The following is a 22,526-nucleotide window of genomic DNA, read 5'->3' on the forward strand; positions in this document are numbered from 1 at the left end:
TTGTAAATTATTTAGCTGTTTTACATTTTCAAAGTAGGCAACTGAACTACCTTAGAAAAAGGGAGAGGTTGATATTTAGATAATTTATAAGCTATGATATAAGCAATTGTAATCACTTAACTGACAGCTTCAGTTTGCAATGTTCATCACCCAGCTGTGCAGGCAGGTGCCTAGGGGAGGTACCCTATTTGTCTCACTCTTGCAATGACACTGAACCTGACTATACCTGTTAAAGTGGAGACTGAGGAGCTGTAACTCATTCTGCTGGTGTGGTGGTTGCTTGACGACTAATTTCATAATGCAAATTTGTTACAGCCACTGCCATGATTTCACAGTTCACCAGATGGGATCACACTGAGCTGGGACACCCTGACTATGGATCGTGCATTTGCTCCATGATAATGGCAGACACTGACTTAACGTTTGGAGCAAAACTTTTATACATTAAGTATCAAAGGGTCTTTTCCCTAGCAGGAAATGCTCCAATCATATTCTGTCTTTCTATTGTTTATTTTTTTTTTGGTGGGGAGTCTCAATTCTTGATATTTTTCATGTCAGCAATTCTTTTTGCCATTCAACTTGGCTGGAGTGAATCTGTCCTCAGACATTTACTGTTTGAATATCATCAGATATCCAATTAGCCAGAATGAGACATAGTAATGATTATAACACAAAATAATAATTATTATCATCATTACTATCACTGTGTCTGGAAAATAACAATAATGCTGCTGAAAGGCAGAAACTAGACAGCAGCAGCAGGCTTCTGAAAGACTGTGTTTCAGAAGTGTGGTCAAAGGCCATATTCCAAACCACACATCAGTGCCGTGAATAAAAGGTTACATGATTGCATATTACATTTAAGTTAGCAATACCATATTGCTTATCATTAGCTTGGTAAGTTTACTCAGAAGTATCTCAATAGAAATGTCACAACAAGATGAACTGCCAGAAAGGACTCCAAACACCACTCAAGAAGTAAGAGAGTTCAACTGTTTTATTAAGTGCTTTTTGTCCCATGTAATTGTGGGACTTCTTCAGATAAAACCAGCTCTAAACAATGTCCATTAAATCAAGGATAAAAAATCATGTGCTCACAATCACCAATACACTGAAGTGTCTCCTTAACAGTAAACTACATCAATTAAAATTTACTGATTGGTGTTCACTAGACGCATTCAAATATCCCCTAGCCAAAACAGTGTTGTACCTTTATTCTAAGAGGTACAGAATTTTGCAAAGTTGTTAAGATGTATGCGCAGACAAAAATGTAATTTGTACACACAGCAAACTCTAAAATAGATACACCAGCATATTATACATAATCCTCATAAAAACTAAGCCTTAATGATTCACTTAGCATACGATAACCTTAAGTATAATGAGATAAAAACAATAAAAATGATAAAAACAACTGCAAAAAGTGCAAAACTTAAGGACAAGAGGACAAAATTATCACTTCAACATGCCTACTTGTTTAAATACTGTAATCCATTCACTACAAAAAGCTGTCAGAAATTATGTATTGTAAGTCCCTATCTCATTAGGCTTTTTAACCTTAATACAAAAAATGGACTACACTTCGTTAAGCCCCAGGAAATGACAGGCACTAGTGCATAGTTGCCAGAGTAATTCAAGTCTCTCCAGGAAAAGTGAGTCTGGTCCCCCAGTGTATCTGGTCAGATATAATAGAATTGATAGCTCTAAATTTAAATTTATGGTCAGGAAAATCACTAATGTGTCTAGCCAAGGCACTCTCTTGTTTAAGCCTCCTAATCTGATAAAGATGTTCGTAGAGCCACTCCCTAAGTCTCCTATCGGTTTTACTGATATAAAACGTGGGGCATTGTTGACATTGAGCAACATATACCACAGATTTAGATTGACAATCTAGTTTATATCTGGTTCTATATTTATGCCCCCAATAGTAAAATTATGTGCCATGTCCATGTGAACCAATGGAATTGTTTTTTTCCAAGGGGCTCTTTAAATTCTGTCTTCACTTAAAGACCACACGGGGTGGTCCTTGGAGCTTCTGTCTCATTGCCAAATTGTTACTGTCTAACTCCTAGTTTTTGTGAATAATACTGAGAATTTCATAGCTGTTAATACTATTTTGGATAATCAGGCTAGACCAAGCAAAAGTACCCATATCTTAACCTTCACTATCATGAGTATTTGTCATGGGGTCAAGTCTCTGTGCATACATACCTTAACAACTTTGCAAAATTCTCTACCTCTTAGAATAAAAAACACAAAAAGAAAAATCTAGCAAAGCTAGCCTTCTAAATGTGTGATACCTTAAACCTCTTGCATCAGAGGCCTCAAGGGATATATATGCAAATCACCCTTTAAGGATATCTGATGTTTCAACTAAATGGCAATTCTGAATATCCATAACTTTTTCTTTTACTTTGACGTTTAAGTCTCTTTATGGACAATTTCAGGCCATTAAAACCAAATCCTTCTAGCTTATAGACATGCATGTTTCTGCCCTCTTATGACATCATCAGCACAGGATAAGAGGAATACTCTTCTGTTGGATACACAGGGTTGTCATACCCAGCTGATATGCATAAACATTACTGTGTCTACAAAATATCCCAAAATAAAAAATTAAAACAAAGAGTAAAAAGGTCACACAGACAACCAACTGGTTAAAAAACACAAAAAGAAAAATCTAGGAAAGCTAGAATTCTAACTGTGCAATACCTTAAATCTCTTACATCAGAAGCCACATGGGATATATGCAAATCACCCTTTAAGGATATCAGGTGTTTCAGCTAAATGGCAGTTATAACGTCCATGCCTTTTTCTTTAACTTTCATTTTTAAGTCTATTTAGGGGCACTTTGAGGTTATTAAAGTCAAATCCCCTCTAGCTGTAGACATGCATGTGTCTGTCTTCTTATGACATCATCAGCACAGCATAAGAGAAATGTTTGATCTTTGGAAAAACAGGGTTGTCATTCCCAGCTGAAATCCATAAACATTAGGGAGTCTACAAAATATCTCAACTATCAAACTAAAACAAAGAGTAAAAAGATCACACAGATAACCAAATGGTTAAAAAACACAAAAAGAAAAATCTAGAAAAACTATATTCAGAATTAGCTCAAACACCTGATATCCCTAAAGAGTGATTTACATATATGCCATGAGGCCTCTGATGCAAGAGGCTTAAGGTATTGCACAGTTAGAAGTCTAGCTTTTCTAGATTTTTCTTTTTGTGTTTTTTAACCAGTTGGTTATCTGTGTGACCTTTTTTCTCTTTGTTTTACCTCTTAAAATAAAGGTACAACACTGTTTTGGCTAGGGGATATATGAATGTGTCTAGTGAATGCCAATCAGTGAATTTTAATTGATCTAGTTTACTGTTAAGGAGACACTTCAGTGTATTGGTGGTTGTGAGCACATTATTTTTTATCCTTGATGATTTAATGGACATTGTTTAGAGCTGGTTTTATCTGAAGAAGTCCCACAATTATGTGGGGCGAAAAGTGCTTCATAAAACAGATGAACATTTTTTTTACTTCTTGCGTGGCTTTTAGAGTCCTTTCTGGCAGTTCATCTTATTTGAGTTTCTCATGTCAATAGAAATGTCATTATGTCATTAAATGAAAATTAACCAAAGACAAAAAAAAAAAAAACTTATAAATTTCTAGATATTATACATACCACAGGTCCTGGTTTTCCCTCAGCTCCAACAACACCAGGATTTCCTGTTAGACCCTGGGGGAAAATAAAAGAAGGGAAAAGAAATTAATACATTTCTTACTTACAACTTATCACCACAGATGTTATTTACAAAGTTGATGGCTGCCCTGTTTTTAACCCTAATCTCCCTTCCTATCACCCTAATAGACTAATGAACAACATCTTCTCAGTATATATAAACCTAACAAATCCTTTGGACAAACTCTGAATCTGTACTCTGTTGTTAACAAATGGAAAATGTTATCACTTCATAAATTAGATTTAACTCTAACCTCACCAAATCTAAATGACTACTAAAAGACTGCGTAAATAAGCCTTGTCTCTGTTGCTGTACTACCCTAGGCTGAACTGGTCCCTCTCTTTTTTCATCAACAGCAAATTTTGACAATGTTCAGAGAGAAGGAATTAGTAAAAACTATTTCTTAGACAAAGATGAAATATATTTTTGCCTAGGCTATATTATCCTCTATGCAATGGCTGGACATTAACATTCAAAAATGAGAACACTGATTGGCCAGCCCAACCACTGTGGCCATTGTAAATCAAGTATATATCAACAAGAAAAGTCTGTCTGCTAAAGTATCATTGAGCGATCATACTTTCTTATCAAAATTTACAGCAATCTTCAACATGCTGAGCATATTCATAAGCTACTAAGTTATTCACAAAGTCCTCTGTACAAGAAAAATCAAATAACTGCAAAAAAAAAAAAAAAAGAAATCAGATATATACCTGACATTTATGCTACACAGAACACTTTTGCTGACACATTAGCTTATGAACACCTTCCCTATGTACAACAATTCAATGCAGATATGTTATTCCCTGTACTGAAAAAAAATTTATAATTTTCCAGAGTGCAAGCGAGTGTATGGTGTGAATGAACTACTGCTGCAGAGCTAGCCATCCAGCAGTGTAAATCTTGGGTCTAGATGATAGTCACTTTTGAAGTGACACCCTTACCCCATGTGCAAAAATCAAAAAAATGGGGTTGTGGATGGATGGATTAGCATACATGGTCTCTACCCTCTTGAGATTTCAATCCAAAAGCTATACAACCAACTCATAAATGAAAACATGCCACGAAAACTTCCTGCTTCAAAAAGGCACAGTGGTGCAGTGGTAGCATTGTCGCCTCACAGCAAGAGGCTCTCCAGTTAAATTCTCAGGTAGAGTACCTTCTGTGTGGAGACTGCACATCCTCCGTGCATTCATGTGGGTTTCCTCCCATGCTCAAAGATATGCATCTGGACCATTTCTCCCTGGGCCTCCACTGAAAATTGGCTATGTTTCAAGTCGGACTTTCCTGGTTAATAAATGTTAAATAAAATAAAAATAAAACTGAATCCAACCATAGTAATTACTCCACATGGTCCTAACAAAACTTGCATCATTGCACTGTTCAGTACAGCAAAACAGAACATACTTGCTACCAACCCATTGAAAGCACTCAAATTATAGAAGCCATCTTAACAAACAACCACACAGTAATACCTTAAAACTGAGGATCACAATAAGTAACCAACCCTCAAGGTTTACAAATAATACCAGCACAATGGCTGAAGTTATTTACTTCCTTGCAGCTTTACAAATAATAGACACTACATAAGCCATAAGCATTATGTTTTTTCACAAGTTAAGCTACACTAAACTCCTTTCCCTGCATTTAAAAATATAGACAATGCAGTAGAAAGCATGGCCCCCTATTTCAATACTTCCATCCAGAAGCATGCACAAGCCTTCTTATTTCAAAAACACTGTAAACTGAAAAAAAAAAAACACCAAAAGCAGATACTACAGAAAGAAAATAAAACACAGAAAACATGGAACTAAACTTTGACCTAATAAGTGACAGTGAACTAGAGGACATATTTCACAACATACCAGAAACAATGAGTCATCCTTGAAAAAGCAAGAAAGTACTGCAACAGCAAGAACAGGAAGTACTACAGCATAACAATTCCCCCAGAAAACAGGACAGTATGACAACCCATACACTTCAGAAAGGTAAAGAAAATGTTAATACCAATACAACACAGAAAACTAACAAAAGACATGCAAAAAAAAAAAAACCTGAAGAGATAGAAATACTAGAATTAGAAAAAGAAGGCACAAGGACAAGAAAACAAACTGAGCTATAAACATATTTTAAAAATGGCAAAAACAAAAAAAACTAAAATTTAGACTTGCACACTTTTATACCAGAGAGCTTAATACTAAGAGAGTTCTATACTAGATTGCGAAACACAAAAGAAAAATAATATGTTATAAGTGCGTTTGTATCCTTATGTGCAGAACTCAACAGATGTATACTCAACCCACCAATAAACAGAAAAATTAACAGGATTACAGATATACATCTAACAAATGCAAATGATGTATTTAAATCAGTAACTAAAAAATACAGAAGACAAGAAAAAATGTAGCAGAATACCACCACCCACTAACAATACTAGAAATAACACAACTGAGAAATGGTCAAGCACTTTCCCCAAACACAGTAGATGGACTCATCAGAAAGGTATGGTCTGATATCCAACTACACTTCGCAAGACGTGGAAATGAAGGAGTGTCATACTTCACACAAGACAGTTTTACATAAAAAAAATAAGGATGTCACAGAAAATTTAACAAAAAATGTTAACAAACATACCAAAAACCATACAGAACATTACAACCTCAGAAAACAATTACAGTAAATTCTCAGTTAACTGGCATCCATATTAATATTAATAATAAAACAGACAACGAACCAAGAAAAAAATCAAACTCCATAACACAGAAACTACCAACTTTAAAAATGCATCAGAAACATCAGAAACCAAAATAAATAAATAAATAAATTATGGAACAATAAACATCTGCAACATACAAACCCAATAAAATAAGTTACTTAATTTTAGCTTATATGTAACTTAAACCTTAAAAAAAGAAAAGTATACATAACTAACTATAAGCACATTGTCTCGTTACAGGTACTACACTTAATTCAAGCCAACATCTGAGCATAGATAACAAGCAAGTCAGAAGCAGTATAGAAATATAAAAGAAACTACAACAGCAAGACATAGCAAAAGCTTAAAAACTATATTTACTTATATAATTCTCTCCTTACATCGCATTTCTTGAAAAATTAATAATAACTTGTATTTAAATTAAAAAATAAACCATAAGCATAAACTAAAAGTCTGGGACTATTTTATCTCAGAAAAAAGCGGAAGAATACAAAATAAAACAAACAGAAACCTATATAACAACAACACAAACACAACCCCACACAAAACTAACACTACTGTATAATAGCAATAATCTACGGCTGGGTGTGGGTAATGCTGGATTTACCCACGGTTGGCACGGTTTGGTTACGAGGTCATAGGTAATGCTGGATTTACCCATGGTTGGCTGTATTTGGTCACTTGGGCTTCGCCCTCATGATCAAACCACATCAAGCGTGGGTCAGTCCAGCATTATCCGCACCCAGCCATGGGTTATTGTTGTAGTCATCAAAGTTGCAAAGAGAGCACTGAGTATGTTTAATGTCATTTCCATGAACTGCAACTTATAAATACTTTACCTATTGACAATGCTCTTTTTCAGTTTGTCATAGCTGTTCAAATATTTTCATTAATTACAGCTTCACACTATATGACCAGAAGTTGAATTTTCACTCGGTTAATATGTCATTCTTCTTTATCAAGCTTTGTAATAACTTTAACTGTAACCATATTATGTCAATGTGAAAATGAGATATTATCCCAGTCTGACTTTCTTGGTTAATAAATGTCAAATAAAGAAATCATGACAGGCTACCAGATGGTGCCAGATATTGCCGTAGCTCATGGGGCATCCAGTGAATGTGAAAAGGTTGAAGCAGATGAAAAGAAACAAGCCTTCTGTAATTCTGACTCTTAGGTCATAGTACTGTCTGGTAGCCCTTCTAGTTTATTTGTAACAGTCTTATCTAAGCAGGATCATATTCAGGAGCCAGATTCAGAAATATTCAGAAGTGTAAATAGTTCATACCTTAGATGTACAAATCAGTTCTGAGGAGCTACTCCTCAAGAATATCCCCTTGTTCTCAATGCTCGGTCTCTATTAAGTAATAGTGAATGCAAACCAAAACAAATCTCGTACTAATAAAATGTTCATAAAGAGTGTAAAAAGTATACATTATTGTCATTCGTAGTATAATCAGAAGAAAGAAATGAAATAACAGACAAAAATCAAATTGCAAAGATTAATTATAAAGAATTTCAGGTGGGATCTTTAGAAAAAAAAAGAGCAAATTACATAAAAATAAATGGAATCTATGTGAGCAGTAGATATAGAATAATGTTCAGAAGGAGGAGTACACTTTCAAGGAAGGTAAGGCTTGGCAGTCTGTGTAATGTTAAACCGAATAACAACTGTTAAGAAAGAAACCATATCTGTATGATTTCATGAAATTAAAAATAAATCTTTGTAATGGTTTGTTTTTTTTCTTTTCTAACTGCATATGTACCCATGTCAATCTGTAATACATGAGCTTAATAAAGGTGTTAAAAATTAATCTAACTGGCACCCTGAAAGACGTGACTATTCAACACAGTATTCACTATCAGTTAGCTAGCTATCAGTTGTCAAGAAGACCAGGCTCAGTTTAACAGAGTGAGAGAGGCATTATGAGTGTGTGCGTGTGTGTGTGTGCGTGTGCGTGTGCGTGTGTGTGTGTGTGTGTGCGTGTGTGTGTGCATGTATGCGCGTGTGCACGCATGTGTGTGTGTGTGTGTGTGTGTGTGTGTGTGTGTGTGTGTGTGTGTGCATGTGTGTGCGTGTGTGTACGTGTGTGTGTGTGTGTGTGTGTGTGCGTGTGTGTGTGCATGTGTGTGCATCTGTGTGTGTGCATGTATGTGTGTGTGTGTGTGTGTGTGTGTGTGTGTGTGTGTGTGTGTGTGTGTGTGTGTGTGTGTGTGTGTGTGTGTGTGTGTGTGTGTGTGTGTGTGTGTGTGTGAGCATACACGTTTACTTATAAACAGGCATTTTCAGATGTTTAGATTTCTCTAACAAGAAGATAATTTATTGCTGTGCTAGGCATTCAAGCACTGCCGGCTTTACTACAACTTTGATTTTTGAGTGCCTGTCACTGTTTTTGTGGTTTTGTTTAATATAGCGAAGCTCTCCCTGTGCACCAGCACACTCAACTGTGCATTGTGCAATGCATTGATAGTTGGTACCGCACAGTGATGAGTGGGCACTCTTCTAAAGTTCCCCTTCCAAGTGAACTTTCCAAATGGTTTCAATATTGTTGTTAGCCAAGGTGTTCACTCAAATCTTTAGTGTATTGCAGTGTTGTTATAGATTTAGCATGGATGTGTAGGGCTGCTACTAGTTACTCTTATGTGCACTTTGAGAAGCAAAGAGCTATTAGTATTTTACTGTTATGACTGCTGCTGTGCTTGCTGTGTTATTCTATCACATATTTGCTGTAAATTGCTGCAGGTATGCTATCTATTTACTACTGCTATTGCTGCTACCTTGAATCTTCCTTGAGAATCTTAACTGTTGTAGGCTTTTTGTTACATAGCCATAGGCTATTGTGACTTCTTCCACTTCAGGTCTTATCCTGCTTGTTGCATGAAACTCTTATAGGCTTGACATTTCCAGTGACCAATACTACCATCTTGGTTATCGTGACCTCTTGCAGCTACTCAAAAATATTCTTATCATATAGTGGTGCACTTGTTCCTGTATCTATCGATTGATCTTCTAAGCAATTTGACAATCTTCTAATTATATATTACTGTATAAGACATAGGCCTACCTAGCCAAAATGGCTAACCAATGAACTTGTGACATTTCTTGCCAGCCTCTTAGCATTCAGTGTTCTTTGGCAGTTAAGAAACCAGCAATTACTCACAAATAATAAACTACTGCTATTTGCCATATATGATACAATCATTGAAAGATGCATGTGTGTGTGTAAATATATATATATATATATATATATATATATATATATATATATATATATATATACATACACAACATGGGGTCCATCATCCAACAAAAAGGTAGCCTGTGAACATTATATGCTGCAATCCACTCTTCTTCTGAAACATACCACACCAGCATATACAGAAGTCATCAAAATGTCACTTCACAATCCTCCTAGAACCAGGAAGAAAAAAAACTTCAGCAAAAATCTATGAACAAACCACCACCACCATTCTCATATACACAGGAAATCAGGATGTAGACTGTAATCCATCTATTGCTATTAAAAACACACAAGTACAAATAGAAATCCCTTGGTAAATTATTGGTGACTCCACTGTTAGACGCACACAGAATCCATGCTAATAAGGCTGTGCAAGGATAGGGTGATGGTTTTCTCTCTGGTGCCAGAATCAATGATGTTACAAGGTTTCTTCAGTTCTTTATATCCAGTAAATAGGAATATGAATTTGTGGTGCCCATGTGGGTGTGAATGACTTGAGACGTTCAACCCTAACAATCATGTAGACAGACCGACAGACATGCTAGCTGTTACTATGCACGTCAAATGTAGGTAAGACATTGGTCCTGATTGTATATAGTATTATATCAAATGTGATAATGAGCTATAGCAGTAATGAAAATATGCTACGTAATCTTATTTTAAGCTCCATGACATTATCTGGTCTGCCCATTTATCACTGCTTTTGTTGAACTTTCATGTTGAAATCACTGCAGAATAAGGAAAACTGAGAAATATTTTATTATACAATATTTTAAAAATACTTACTCTTGCACCTGGCAGTCCAGGCTCTCCTGTACGTCCAGGATCACCATGACTTCCTTTAGGACCTGGAACACCAGGTGGGCCACGCTCTCCTGGACCTCCCTAAAAATAGATAAGCCTTATCTGGTTAGTGGACTTTAAATTATATTCTTTAAAGACAAGCTATAAAAGATAAGAAGACATAGTATGAAACATGCAGGCCACATTTCTAGTTTATTTAAGTGCAGAGATGGTGTCTTGTCAACTGACCCTCTAGTTAAACTTTAGTCCTCACCTCCTCGAATTACTTCTTCTTGTTTTTTCAAACAATCTTTTAGCTCTAAGTATAAGAAGTAAGATTGTGTTGCGCATTCACTATCATTCACAAGTTCTGCAACAGTTAAAGCCAAACAAAGTGAAACTATATTGAAAGAAGGCATAAAAACTCACCAGTAACCAAGCAAAAAGTGCTGAACACTGTCACAACAATTAATGAGTTTTGTGGTTGAGTTCTCCACATTAAAATTCATTAACGGTTATGACACAGATGCTTTTTGTTAGGTTTTTTAATAGTGCCTTGTAATCTCAGGTGTGAAAATATTACTCACAGATGACCATGAATGCCTGTGTCTATCTCCCCTAGTTTTCTACTAAGGCTCATACAAGAAATCTTTTTACTTACATTGCAAAGTGCATGCATAATGGTCTCCTGTCTTTCCTGCCTTTGTGGTTAAACTTCTTAAGGTATTTGATCTTGACCCTGTGAAAAAGAGGAATGAAGCCTAAACCAACCTGGAATACACACGTTTGGCTTGTGCACTTGAGGGGTCTGGCTAGATCAAGGGAATGAGATCCCTTGTCAGTTTACTGATCACTGGTGGAGTGAGAAAGCACTAGCTTTCTAGTCAAGAAACTCCAAGAGGGAGCACTAGATTCTATGTACATAGAAAGTGAGCCTGACTAACAGATATTGTCACAGGCACAGTCACAAGCCAGTAAGCTATGTATGGTATCTCACATGCTCCTCCAGGCACTGCAGTGATAGTGGGCCACAAGAGTTAGAGCTACACTTGGACGAGAAGGTAGGTTACTCCATTAGACTTAAAGCTAGCCGACTCACTACTACCCGGCAAGAAAGAATTGTTCATAGATCCCTCGACTAGTATAGGGATGTGTGACCCCCACCCCTGACAGATTGAATGAGCCAGCTAGGTGAAGACAAAGGAGCCATTGCACAGATTTAGTGCACTTAGAAGATTGTGGGAGGATGGATAAAAATCTTAAGGTATATGTTTAAGTCTTACAACCATGTTATACCAGGCTCTGAGACATTTCAGAAGGAATGTTTTAAACTCCTTTCATATGTCAAATACACATCTTTTGCTGCACCTGTCAGAATGAATGTAAGATTAGTGTTTGAAAGTATAGGATAATTCTTTTAGATCAGTCTTGACAAATGCAGCCTTAGATTAAAATAAGGAACCTTTAAATGTACTCACCTAAAGAAGCAACAGAACATTAAAAAACTCTTTTCCTCATGGTCGAAAGCCCAGTATTCTCTTCACATGCGGGTACTACACCACCTTTGCTGCATTGTTTAAAATAACCGAGAGCAATGGTACTGCAATTGGTGTAATGGGAACATGTCCAAGACTGCATTACATGCACTGTGTGACCAATGGTGCTGTATTTAATGTAACGGGAAAATGTCCAATTCTGCATTACATGCACTGGGTGACCAATGCTACCACATTTGATATAATGGAAAATGTCCAAGTCTGCAGTATGGTTTCATGCCAGGAAAGAGCACTACAGATGCAATATTTGCTCTGAGAGTGTTGTTGGAGAAATACAGAGAAGGTCAGAAGGAGTTGCACTGTGTCTTTGTGGACTTAGAGAAAGCATATGACAGGGTGCCTAGAGAGGAGTTGTGGTATTGTATGAGGAAGTCGGGAGTGGCAGAGAAGTATGTAAGAGTGGTACAGGATATGTACCAGGGTAGTGTGACACTGGTGAGGACTGCGGTGGGAGTGACAGATACATTTAAGGTGGAGGTGGGATTACATCAAGGATCAGCTCTGAGCCCTTTCTTATTTGCAGTAGTGATGGATAGGTTGACAGATAAGATCAGACAGGAGGCCTCGTGGACTATGATGTTTGCAGATGACATTGCGATATGTAGTGAGAGTAGGGACCAGGTTGAGGAGACCCGGGAGAGGTGGAGATATGCTTTAGAGAGGAGAAGAATGAAGGTCATCAGGGCTAAAACAGAATATATGTGTGTAAATGTGAGGGAGGGTAGAGGAATGGTGAAGATGCAGGGGGTAGAGTTAGTAAAGGTGGATGAGTTTAAATACTTGGGATCAACAGTTCAGATTAATGGTGAGTGTGGAAGAGAGGTGAAGAAGAGAGTACAGGCAGGGTGGAATGGGTGGAGAAGAGTGTTAGGAGTGATTTGTGACAGACAGGTACCAGTAAGAGTGAAAGGGAAGGTCTACAAGAGGGTAGTGAGACCAGCTATGTTATATGGGTTGGAAACTGTGGCATTGACAAAAAGGCAGGAGTCAGAGCTGGATGTGGCAGACTTAAAGATGTTAAGATTTGCACTGGGTGTGACTAGGATGGACAGGATTAGGAATCAGTATATTAGAGGGTCAGCTCAGGTTGGACAGTTTGGAGACAAAGCAAGAGAGGTGAGATTACGTTGGTTTGGACATGTGCTGAGGAGGGATGCTGGGTATATTGGGAAAAGGATGCTAAGGATGGAGCTACCAGGTAAGAGGAAAAGAGGAAGGCCTAAGATAAGGTTTATGGATGTGGTGAGAGAGGACATGCAGGTGATTGGTGTGAAAGAGCATGGTGCAGAGGACAGGAAGAAATGGAAACACAAGATCCACTGTGGCGACCCCTAATGGGAACAGCCAAAAGAAAATGATGATGATGATGTCCAAGTCTGCATTACATGCACTGGTTGACCAATGGTACATGCATTTAGTGTAATGGGAAAATGCCCAACTTTGCATTACATGGACTTGTTTTCACATACGTTTTGCACAGTATGGTCTAACCACACAACTCATACATCAATACTGCCTTCACTGGTCTGTCCAACTCCCCCTAGAAATCCCCGCTGGGACTATACAACTAATTGCCCTAGTGGTTCAACCTCTGCTTTTCTGCACTTGTTGCATGACCCAAAATGATTTGATATTCATGACTACTAACCCCACTGCCTGTTGGTATAGTATGTTATATTAGATAACATCTTCTTGATTTGGTTTTATCCATGGTTTTAACCCTTTCTATGATTTTAAATGCCTGCTGATGTTACCTGTATAACAGTTGATGTTATGAAATGTTATATGTGTTTCAATATTCAGTGTATCCATTATTTTCTTACATGTCCCTGTTATTACACTTGTAGATGCATTTTGTGTCACTACATTAGTCAGAAATAGACAACATGAGAAATAGTTAGCCATCTATATGCTAGTAGACATTTGGATGGCAATAAAACTATTGTTTTGGGTGTCGATACTATTCCACTGCTCCCTGCCATTAAATGGGAAACTCCAAGTGTCAGGTAAACCAGGGAAAGCACAATAGCTGTTACTGCTCCACGAATTGCTTCACTTGGGTATTATGCAAGCATGTGTAATGGACTCCATAATTTTTGGAATGATGGAGTGTTGTTTATGGGCATTGCAGTTAGTTAACAGCATGCACTTGCCATGGATTCTTGCCACAGTTACCTTTATGGTTCTCTGTGCTGCAAAACACTCATATTGTGCAGTTATTTAGGGACCATTAATAAACACTTATATAAGTTATATTGTACAGTTGTTTAAGGACCAGCTGTAAACATTCATATTATGCAGTTGTTTAAGGACCAGTCATGCAATCCCTATTTCATTGTCAAAAATTTAGTAAATCACAATTACTTTGAAGTCTGAAACTCAGAAGTATGTCATTATTTAGTGACTTCAACCCCTAATGATTTGCTAGGAAACCAAAAATTTTATGAGGAATGGATCCAAAATAAAAATTAGGTAAACATTTGCATTTGCACATTTTTAGAAAATCTGGGGAGTTGAGAGGTACGAAGGTAAGAAACTTTTAATGCCTGGCATTATTAACTGAGTTTGTGCTTTTTAAACTAAACTGTTTCTAAATATCTGTGTGTGTTTGTGTGTGTATAATTACCAACTTATATTTTGGATGCAAAATACTTCCTACAATAACATTTATATATACTATACTAAGTATGAAGCGTTAGGTGCAGGAACTATTTTACCTCAAACATGTTAAATCTCTCTCTCTCTCTCTCTCTCTATATATATATATATATATATATATTTATATTTGTATAGAAAAAACAAACGCAAAACAATTTAACAGAACGCCCGCTTCTAAGTGCAATAACATCTTTCAGAGTATGTGTGTTACTGAGTAAATAAGGCCATTTCAGGGGAATAGAGGCTCTCCTATGGTGTTGGGCCTCAGAACACCCCTAGACATGTGTTATTTACACAAGAACACTCACCCTGTTGGGCATTATTCTTTGCATATCTGTGAATATGGCCATGCGTCCTGTATCTAATATTAACCATGACCTCACCTTATTTTACATGGGGCAGAAGTACATACGTAAATGTGCTCACTACAGGAAACCAGGTGATGTTTATTAACTATCTTTAAGTAAAAGTGTAACCACACCAAATTTTTTTAATGAAACATATTGTAGTAATCATAATTACACAAAACAAGAAGATTATATGTAGAAACAAAATTCAATGTTTTAATGTTCTTTAATTATGTATGTACTAACACGGAGCTTTTCTCCTCAGGACGCCACTGAAAATGGGTCAATGGCTCAGTAGACTTTCCCTGTCAACAGATGTCAATAAATAAATAATAAAATAATAAATGGAAACAACAGTAGAATTTAAGTCTGTTTTAGCCCTTTTGTTTAATAATCATCCAGACTTCTTTCATTAAGTGCATTTTGTTTTTATTTTTATAATGGTACATATAAGCAATAAACATATGCAGCTGTTTACACATATTTATGTGGATTTTCTCTCATCATTGTCTCAGGTGGAAATTACATTAGTGTGAGTAAGTTCCAGCATTATTCATAGAAATGCCAGGTTTGTTGCCATAACTTACAGAAAGTAGTCATGATAAGTTTATTCTTTCTAACTACAGTCTTCAGTGCTCTTATACTTTTTACATCTGTGGGTTCACCCTTGTGTTCATTTTGATTTGACACCTATATGATCTGTACCATCCCTGCCATTCTGATAATATTATACAGTCACATAACTGGGGTAAAAGAACTACTATTTCTCAGCATTTGTTATACTGCACTATTCTCTGTAGTAATGGATTTATGTTAACACAGATGCTAATAGCCCCGCTAGCCCACTACAGATATATCCCTTGCTGTTTGATTGTCTGATAAGTGCTCACACATAGCTGAAATTAACTGTAACTCAAATGGCACCACTGAAATGGTGAACTATGATGGGTTATATTAAGGGATGGCACTCCAAAAGCATTTACATAATTACTCTGCTTATCAGTGAAGGTTTCTCTGCAACAGACCATTGGTACCAACTTTCTGCATTATAATTTTTATTATTATAGCACTTATGTAATTATTATGTAATTAGTATTACATAAATGCTCAAGCAGATACCACAAATCATTTCCCAAAGCCATAGAAAGGATGATGGCTGATGCAGATGCAGATATGGATACTCCATCAGGGGGTTACCAGTGCTGTTTTTCTCCATATTTTATTATTTTTTTAAATAATTAGCATTGCATGCAAACGGTGAGGAAGATATACATTGTTAGAGGTGACATAAGTAGCTGTGACATAAGTCACATACTTTCTAATAGAAGAATGTTCTCTCATATGGCAAAATGTGTCCAGAGATTTCCTTCTCTCTTGTAAAGTATGATGTATAAAGAGACACAAGTCAGTAAAATGGATGCAAACACTTGGGCCACCGGCTGCAAGGGGTCATCTGTCTGAGGTGGTAAATTGTGGAAGCCATCAATCAAAAAACATTGTTTGTGAATTTTCTTTACTATTTCTAGAAACCTATGATTTCAGCACTGCTTGCTCATTAGATATTCCCATTTCCATATTATGATTACATGACAGAATATAAAAACGTGAGGCTGTATAACAATGATAACATAGCTGGGGCAGATAAAGTAATGTAATCAAATAAGGGCTACGTAAACAAGAGGTTTGTGCATCGATTTTTTGTATCCTGAATGCATTCATCATCAGCTAGCTAGAAAGTAAAGAATAATTAGCATAAGTTGGCAGAGTTGGAGCTGGGTTAGCTTGGCCATCTGGTGCACTTGGCAGTCTCCAATTGGCACCACCCAACATGATGTTAAGGACAAAAAATGTGTTTAACAATGCTGAGGACCAAAAAACACAGAACAAAATCCTTACCACATTTAGTAATGAACTGTCAAAAAAGCAGCTTGTTTCAGTTACTAATATGCAAAGCAACCACACACCTTCATTTAAGAAGCAGCAGTATCACACTCAGCTCCGTATTACTCCAGTCGCACCCCATCAGCCACTGGCTTCACCACACTCCATTTACATATCTGTAAATTGGTATTTTTATACAAATATACACAACTGACAAAAGACTTCTTAAGTACTTTACCTTAGGACCTGGTAAACCGTCACCACCTGAGAAACCACGGTCACCTGGTGCACCCTATTAAATAAAAAAGGCATTCATTAAAAAGTGACAAGCAGAGAGACATTACATAATTTAATTAGAAACACAAGTGCGGCTTAATATCTGACAGTATTTTATTATTAACTAGACATTTCAGTAAACACAAATCAAACTATCTTGGTTAGCCTTGATGTATATGTTTAAATAGCCATAAGAAGTATACTTTGTGGAAACCTAAGATATCTGTATAAAGTAAATTTTCCATATATCTGGTTGATATGAACATTTTAAATATAAATTAATATATAAGGTTAAAAATAGCAGCGTAATATAAACTGTCAGACTAATCACAGAATGACAAAAGTAAAAATAAGGCAACATAAATAAATATATAAAATATATGAAACTATTGTTTTAATTTCAGTTTAAAAGTTCAGCAAATAAGTTACAGTTAGCAACAAAACAGAAGCTTTCATTAATTACACCTAATATGTTAATATAAAAATCATTATAATCAAGATAGAAAACTAAATATTTTTATATACTGGCTGTGTATCACTATCACTGTTCATATAAAAAATACATGAAACTACTGTTTTAATTTCAGTTTAAAAGTTCAGCAAATAAATTAGAGTTAGCATCAAAACAGAAGCTTTCATTAATTACACCTAATATGTTAATATAAAAATCATTATAATCAAGATAGAAAACTAAATATTTTATATACTGGCTGCTGTACCACTTTTCAACACCAGGAGGGAGCAGAGTAGAAGTTAGGGAAGTCCTGATTAAACCCATACTGCACACTAGAGGGCATACTGATGGCAACAGATATAAGCTTTACAGGCAGGAGCAGTTAAGTCAAGTGAGGCTAAAAACTAGCTATATTTTAGGCCTGAGCTTGGTAAGTGCTTATTTACCACTAACCCTAACAAGGTCTATGAGGAGGAGGAATCCCCAGCATCACTGAGTTGAAGAAGATGTTTTCAGCAGAGTTAAGCTGCTTTCCAGCAAGGGAAGGCTGGATAAAGACCTACTGTAAATGTGAAGTTTTCCTTGCCAATGTGAAAGAAAAAAAAACTATTGGAAGTTTTCATACCTACAAAACAGCTCACTGCTGACATGTGAAAAGCTAAAGGGAAATACCTGTGAGCCTTAGACATTTTTGGCCAACTTTATGAAACTGTGTGCATTGTATTGCATTGGTACAAAGAAAGATACTCTGAACTGCTGTTTTCCCTAAGTGTTTTAAATACTACAGTTTGGTTCTATGTGTTTTTTTCCGTTTTATTCAAGAAGAGTACATTTTTGTTCACCTCTTGTTTTGACTATATCCATACTGAAGCTTGAAAAAATATTGTGAAGAGCAAGACGATTAAGGCTATCAGTTATAGAGAGCTCCTTCCTGTGGTATAGGTTTTCATTCCTTCAGTTTTCAATGGCCTCTTGTTGTGTGACCTCCTGCAAAACACATGAGCAGACAGTTCTTTGGGGCAATTGGGAAATTAGGCTAGGTTCTTCAATGATCTCCTGAACTATATTCCTAGTAGCTATTTGACTACTGCTGGACTGAAACATTATTATCCTTATCAATACATTTATCAATTTATATTGTATATGGTTTGTGTGGTAATGTAATTTCCATTTGTGCACTGATACTAATCAAAGCGTGAGTTGTTAGTTTCAGCAGTAAGAATATATATTATAAAATGTCTCTTTATTTACTTTCTAAGTTATGGCTTAAAGCACCTACCGTTAGAGGAACATTATCTGGATTTATTTATGTCCCTCATTTCTGTCCTGAAATATATCTTTTATGAAACATGTTTATGTTCTGATGGAAGAGTAGGGTCATACAGATTGACACTAACAGAGAGAGGTAACTTTGACTGCATTGTATCCATAAAATGGGCTTAGGATTAGGGGCTTCAAAGCACAGATAATAACAATAAGTACTGCATGTTGCCACATATAGGGCTTGTCATTAAGTATCCTGGAAACCAAAGGAAAAGTTTCTTTCAGATGTTATAAAGGAAGTAATGTAAAGTGTTCTAAATCAGTAATGAAAGATAACCATGGGTATTGTTCCACAGCATACTGGCTAACACCAAGTGCAGGATTACAGTCCAGCTACTGCATATCTTTGGAATGTGGAAAGAAACCAGAGGACCCAGAGCAAACCCTCACGAACACAGTGAGGACTTGCAGACTCCACACAAAAGGGCATCCCAGCCAAAAATCATACCAGACAACCTCTTGCTGCTGCACCACTGTGCTAATCTACATGTTTGTGTATGATGGATTATAAAACTGCAAATATAAAAATGCTACCTTTCTGTAATTTACAATAATTTCGGTGCTTCTATATAGCCTTGGAAGGAAAGATTTACATTATCTAGACAAAATACAGCATTCCAGTTTGGTGCATTTGAAAGGGTAACCTTTTTTTATCAAATTGGTACAAAACAGAGCTTTGCACAGGGGGCTAGTGATATGAAATTATTATTTATTTGTTTGTTTTTGCTTGTTTATTTATTTGTTTGCTTGAGAAACACTGATTCCCACAGATCATTTTCAGGCTCTGCTCTGAGAAAAAAGGAGACAATTGTTAAGAAAATAATAAAATGCAATACAAGAAAGAAAAATGAAACGTAGGATAGTGCCCTTTTGACTATATATAAGAACTCTTATATATTGGTATATCTGTTTCTAAATAAATCTTTGGCACTAAGACTATCTTAAGATCTATCAGAGTACATTTCACAGTTGGTAATTTTATCAAAAACTCATCTGAAATGTGGCAAAATGCAAAATTCAGTGACTTCTACACTCGAAAAAAAAAAAAAAAGGAGGACGGACATTGGCTGCTCTGCTGTGCAAGTGAGGTGATAAGCCAGCATGCCCCTATTGTACACCTGCCCCTAGGACATAACAGCAGGTCATAATAGAAAAACCCTACATAGCTACAAATGCTGCATAACCCCAGAATGCCCTAAACTCATTGCTGGCTCCAACCCAGTAGAGCAAGTCTAAGGGAGTTTAAAATGGGTAGGCAGACCCGACGAAGAAAGGAGGAGTCAGGATGCACTGATGGTTGGCTGTGTGGGAGGAAACACGTTTTGAATCCAGCCTAGTACTTGAGTTCTAGCAGACTGTATCTGAGAAAAAAAATGGTTTTGGTGCATTCCATACCAAAGGATTAATTTACACATGATGCTTTTTTTTTTTTTTTTTTTACTGCATGGCCACTGAAAACCCAGCCTTGGTTATTCAGGAACATAATCACCAGTGAAGAAGAAAGATATGTAAAAGGATAAAGCAAATAAAGGAAGTACAACCTACAAGTTAGTGAAATATCTTATTTGTTTTATGGCATGAAGTAAGGTTGCACAATATTTTAAGTATCGTAATGCCATCTTATTTAGTGAACCTTAAATGTAATATCATAGGTATGGTTGCCAAGTTTACTGGAGGGATATAACATTGATATACAAGGGTAAAAGTGAGGAATAAGGCAATAAATCTAAAGAAAGAGGTTAAAATAGCATACTAAGAGTAAAGTTGAAGAAAAGTGTTGCTTTTGGACACCAGGAATTATGTCAAAGTTTGTACACAGACCTTCCTCATAACAGAGGAAATGGATGAGAATCCTTTGGAGGGCCTCATAAATAAGATGTCAAAAGTGGAAAATACCATTGATGGATCACTGATGAAAGAAATGTGTGCCATATGGCAGTTTAAGCATGAAGAGTAATCAATGGCCTTTTGCTGTTTTTCTAGGGGATCCCACTAACTACAATCATAAGCCAATGAAGACAAAGCTGTTTTAAACTTGTTACTGCCAAAAAGTCTAGAGAAAATGTCTAAAAGCCATTAAGATTCACAGTTGGCTCATTTTTTTCCAGAATTTCATTGTATCATATTTAAGTAATTATCTACAACGCCACGGAAATAATCCAGCAGTGACTAGAGCTCTTACAGTTTCCTACAGGATGGCCCTCTTGGTAGTTGTTTTATGGGGAAGACAAAGTTTTAGTTTGAAAGTTATTTTGTAGTAGATTATTTTTAGATTCATGGTTACCCTTATTTCCCCATGATCATATTAATTATTTTCAATCATACATTCTACCAATAAAGTAATGTGAATCTTTTGCTTTTAATACTAACATAAATACATTTGACGCATTTTTAAAAATTAGGTGTGAAAGCTGATTTTTCCCACATGTCAAGCTTTGTTAATTGCTATTTCTTGCACTGATTATGAATTAATCTGTAATGTGAATATTTTGCTTTTAATGTCAAAAGTGATGACTCAGTAAAGGTGTTTAAAAAACAAAAATACAATTGACATATGAGAAAACATTAGGTATGAAAGGTGATCTTTCCCACATTTTAGGCGTTGTTATTTCCTATTACTTGCACTGATTGCAGATTTATCTGCATGCTTTGCACTCTACCGCCAGCAAAGACTATGAAGTAATCTTTATATCAAATGTGCTGCACATCTGTTTTGCATACTGTTCACAGAAAATGTTAAATGCGTGGGTGAAAAGAACTGTTCCTTTGTAATGTTAGCCATGTACTTTTATATATATTAATGCAATGTTTGATTATGTCTGCCCTACATGCAAGCTGCTCTAGTTGAATGCCATAGAGCTAGGACAACATTTAAAAAAAAAACAGCTTTACCCTTTCTCCAACTGGTCCTTGAGGGCCAACTGATCCAGGGTCACCACGAAGTCCACGTTTACCTTCTTCTCCTTGAGACCCAGCGGGGCCTTGTATTCCTACTGGACCCTGTTAAAATAAATGAATATTTTAAGATGTATAACAAAAGTTGTACATTTGGAGCTCAAAGCAAATAAATAAAAGATGTTAGTATTCTAAGGGAAATAAACAGCAAAGAAAAGCATAATTAATTTCACAATGTTGTTGTTTGTCTTTCGGCTTTTCCCGGTAAGGGATCGCCACAGCAGAACTCCAGTCCACTAATGATTGGCAGTAGATTTTTACAAAACACCGAGGTGCCAGCTCAACGCCCAAACTTCAACGAAGGCATGCCCATTTACGCACGCATGTCTTTCGAACGCTACCCAACCGCGGGGAGGACATGCAGACTCCACACAGAAGACACTCCCAAGCCCAGCCAAGAATCGACGGGAGAGCCTCTTGCTGTGAGGTAACAACGCTACTGCTGTACCACCGCGGCATTAATAATTAATTCCACAATACTGCTCTCAAATAGTTAAAGCTTATTACTGGCAGATGCAAATAAATGTCTAATTAAATCATATTAATAATTTAGTAACTGTATGTGGCTCTGATGATAATTTAATATTTAACTACATGGTA

The 22,526-nt window shown here is 36.4% G+C and overlaps 1 protein-coding gene across 1 annotated transcript in view; it reads right to left on the bottom strand.

The window, feature by feature from the left end:
* Positions 1-22,526, bottom strand: part of COL5A2 (collagen type V alpha 2 chain) — a 738,909-nt gene that overhangs the window by 259,675 nt on the left and 456,708 nt on the right. Inside the window, exons 23-26 of the mRNA XM_044075160.1 lie at positions 21,864-21,971; positions 17,157-17,210; positions 10,480-10,578; positions 3,678-3,731 (exon numbers count right to left, since the gene is read on the bottom strand). Coding sequence (XP_043931095.1) covers positions 3,678-3,731; positions 10,480-10,578; positions 17,157-17,210; positions 21,864-21,971 — 315 coding nt within the window. The remainder of the gene's footprint in view (positions 1-3,677; positions 3,732-10,479; positions 10,579-17,156; positions 17,211-21,863; positions 21,972-22,526) is intronic.

This window comes from Protopterus annectens, chromosome 6.part0 (assembly GCF_019279795.1).
Source record: "Protopterus annectens isolate FY-2018-M chromosome 6.part0, PAN1.0, whole genome shotgun sequence".
Lineage (NCBI taxonomy): Eukaryota > Metazoa > Chordata > Ceratodontiformes > Protopteridae > Protopterus > Protopterus annectens.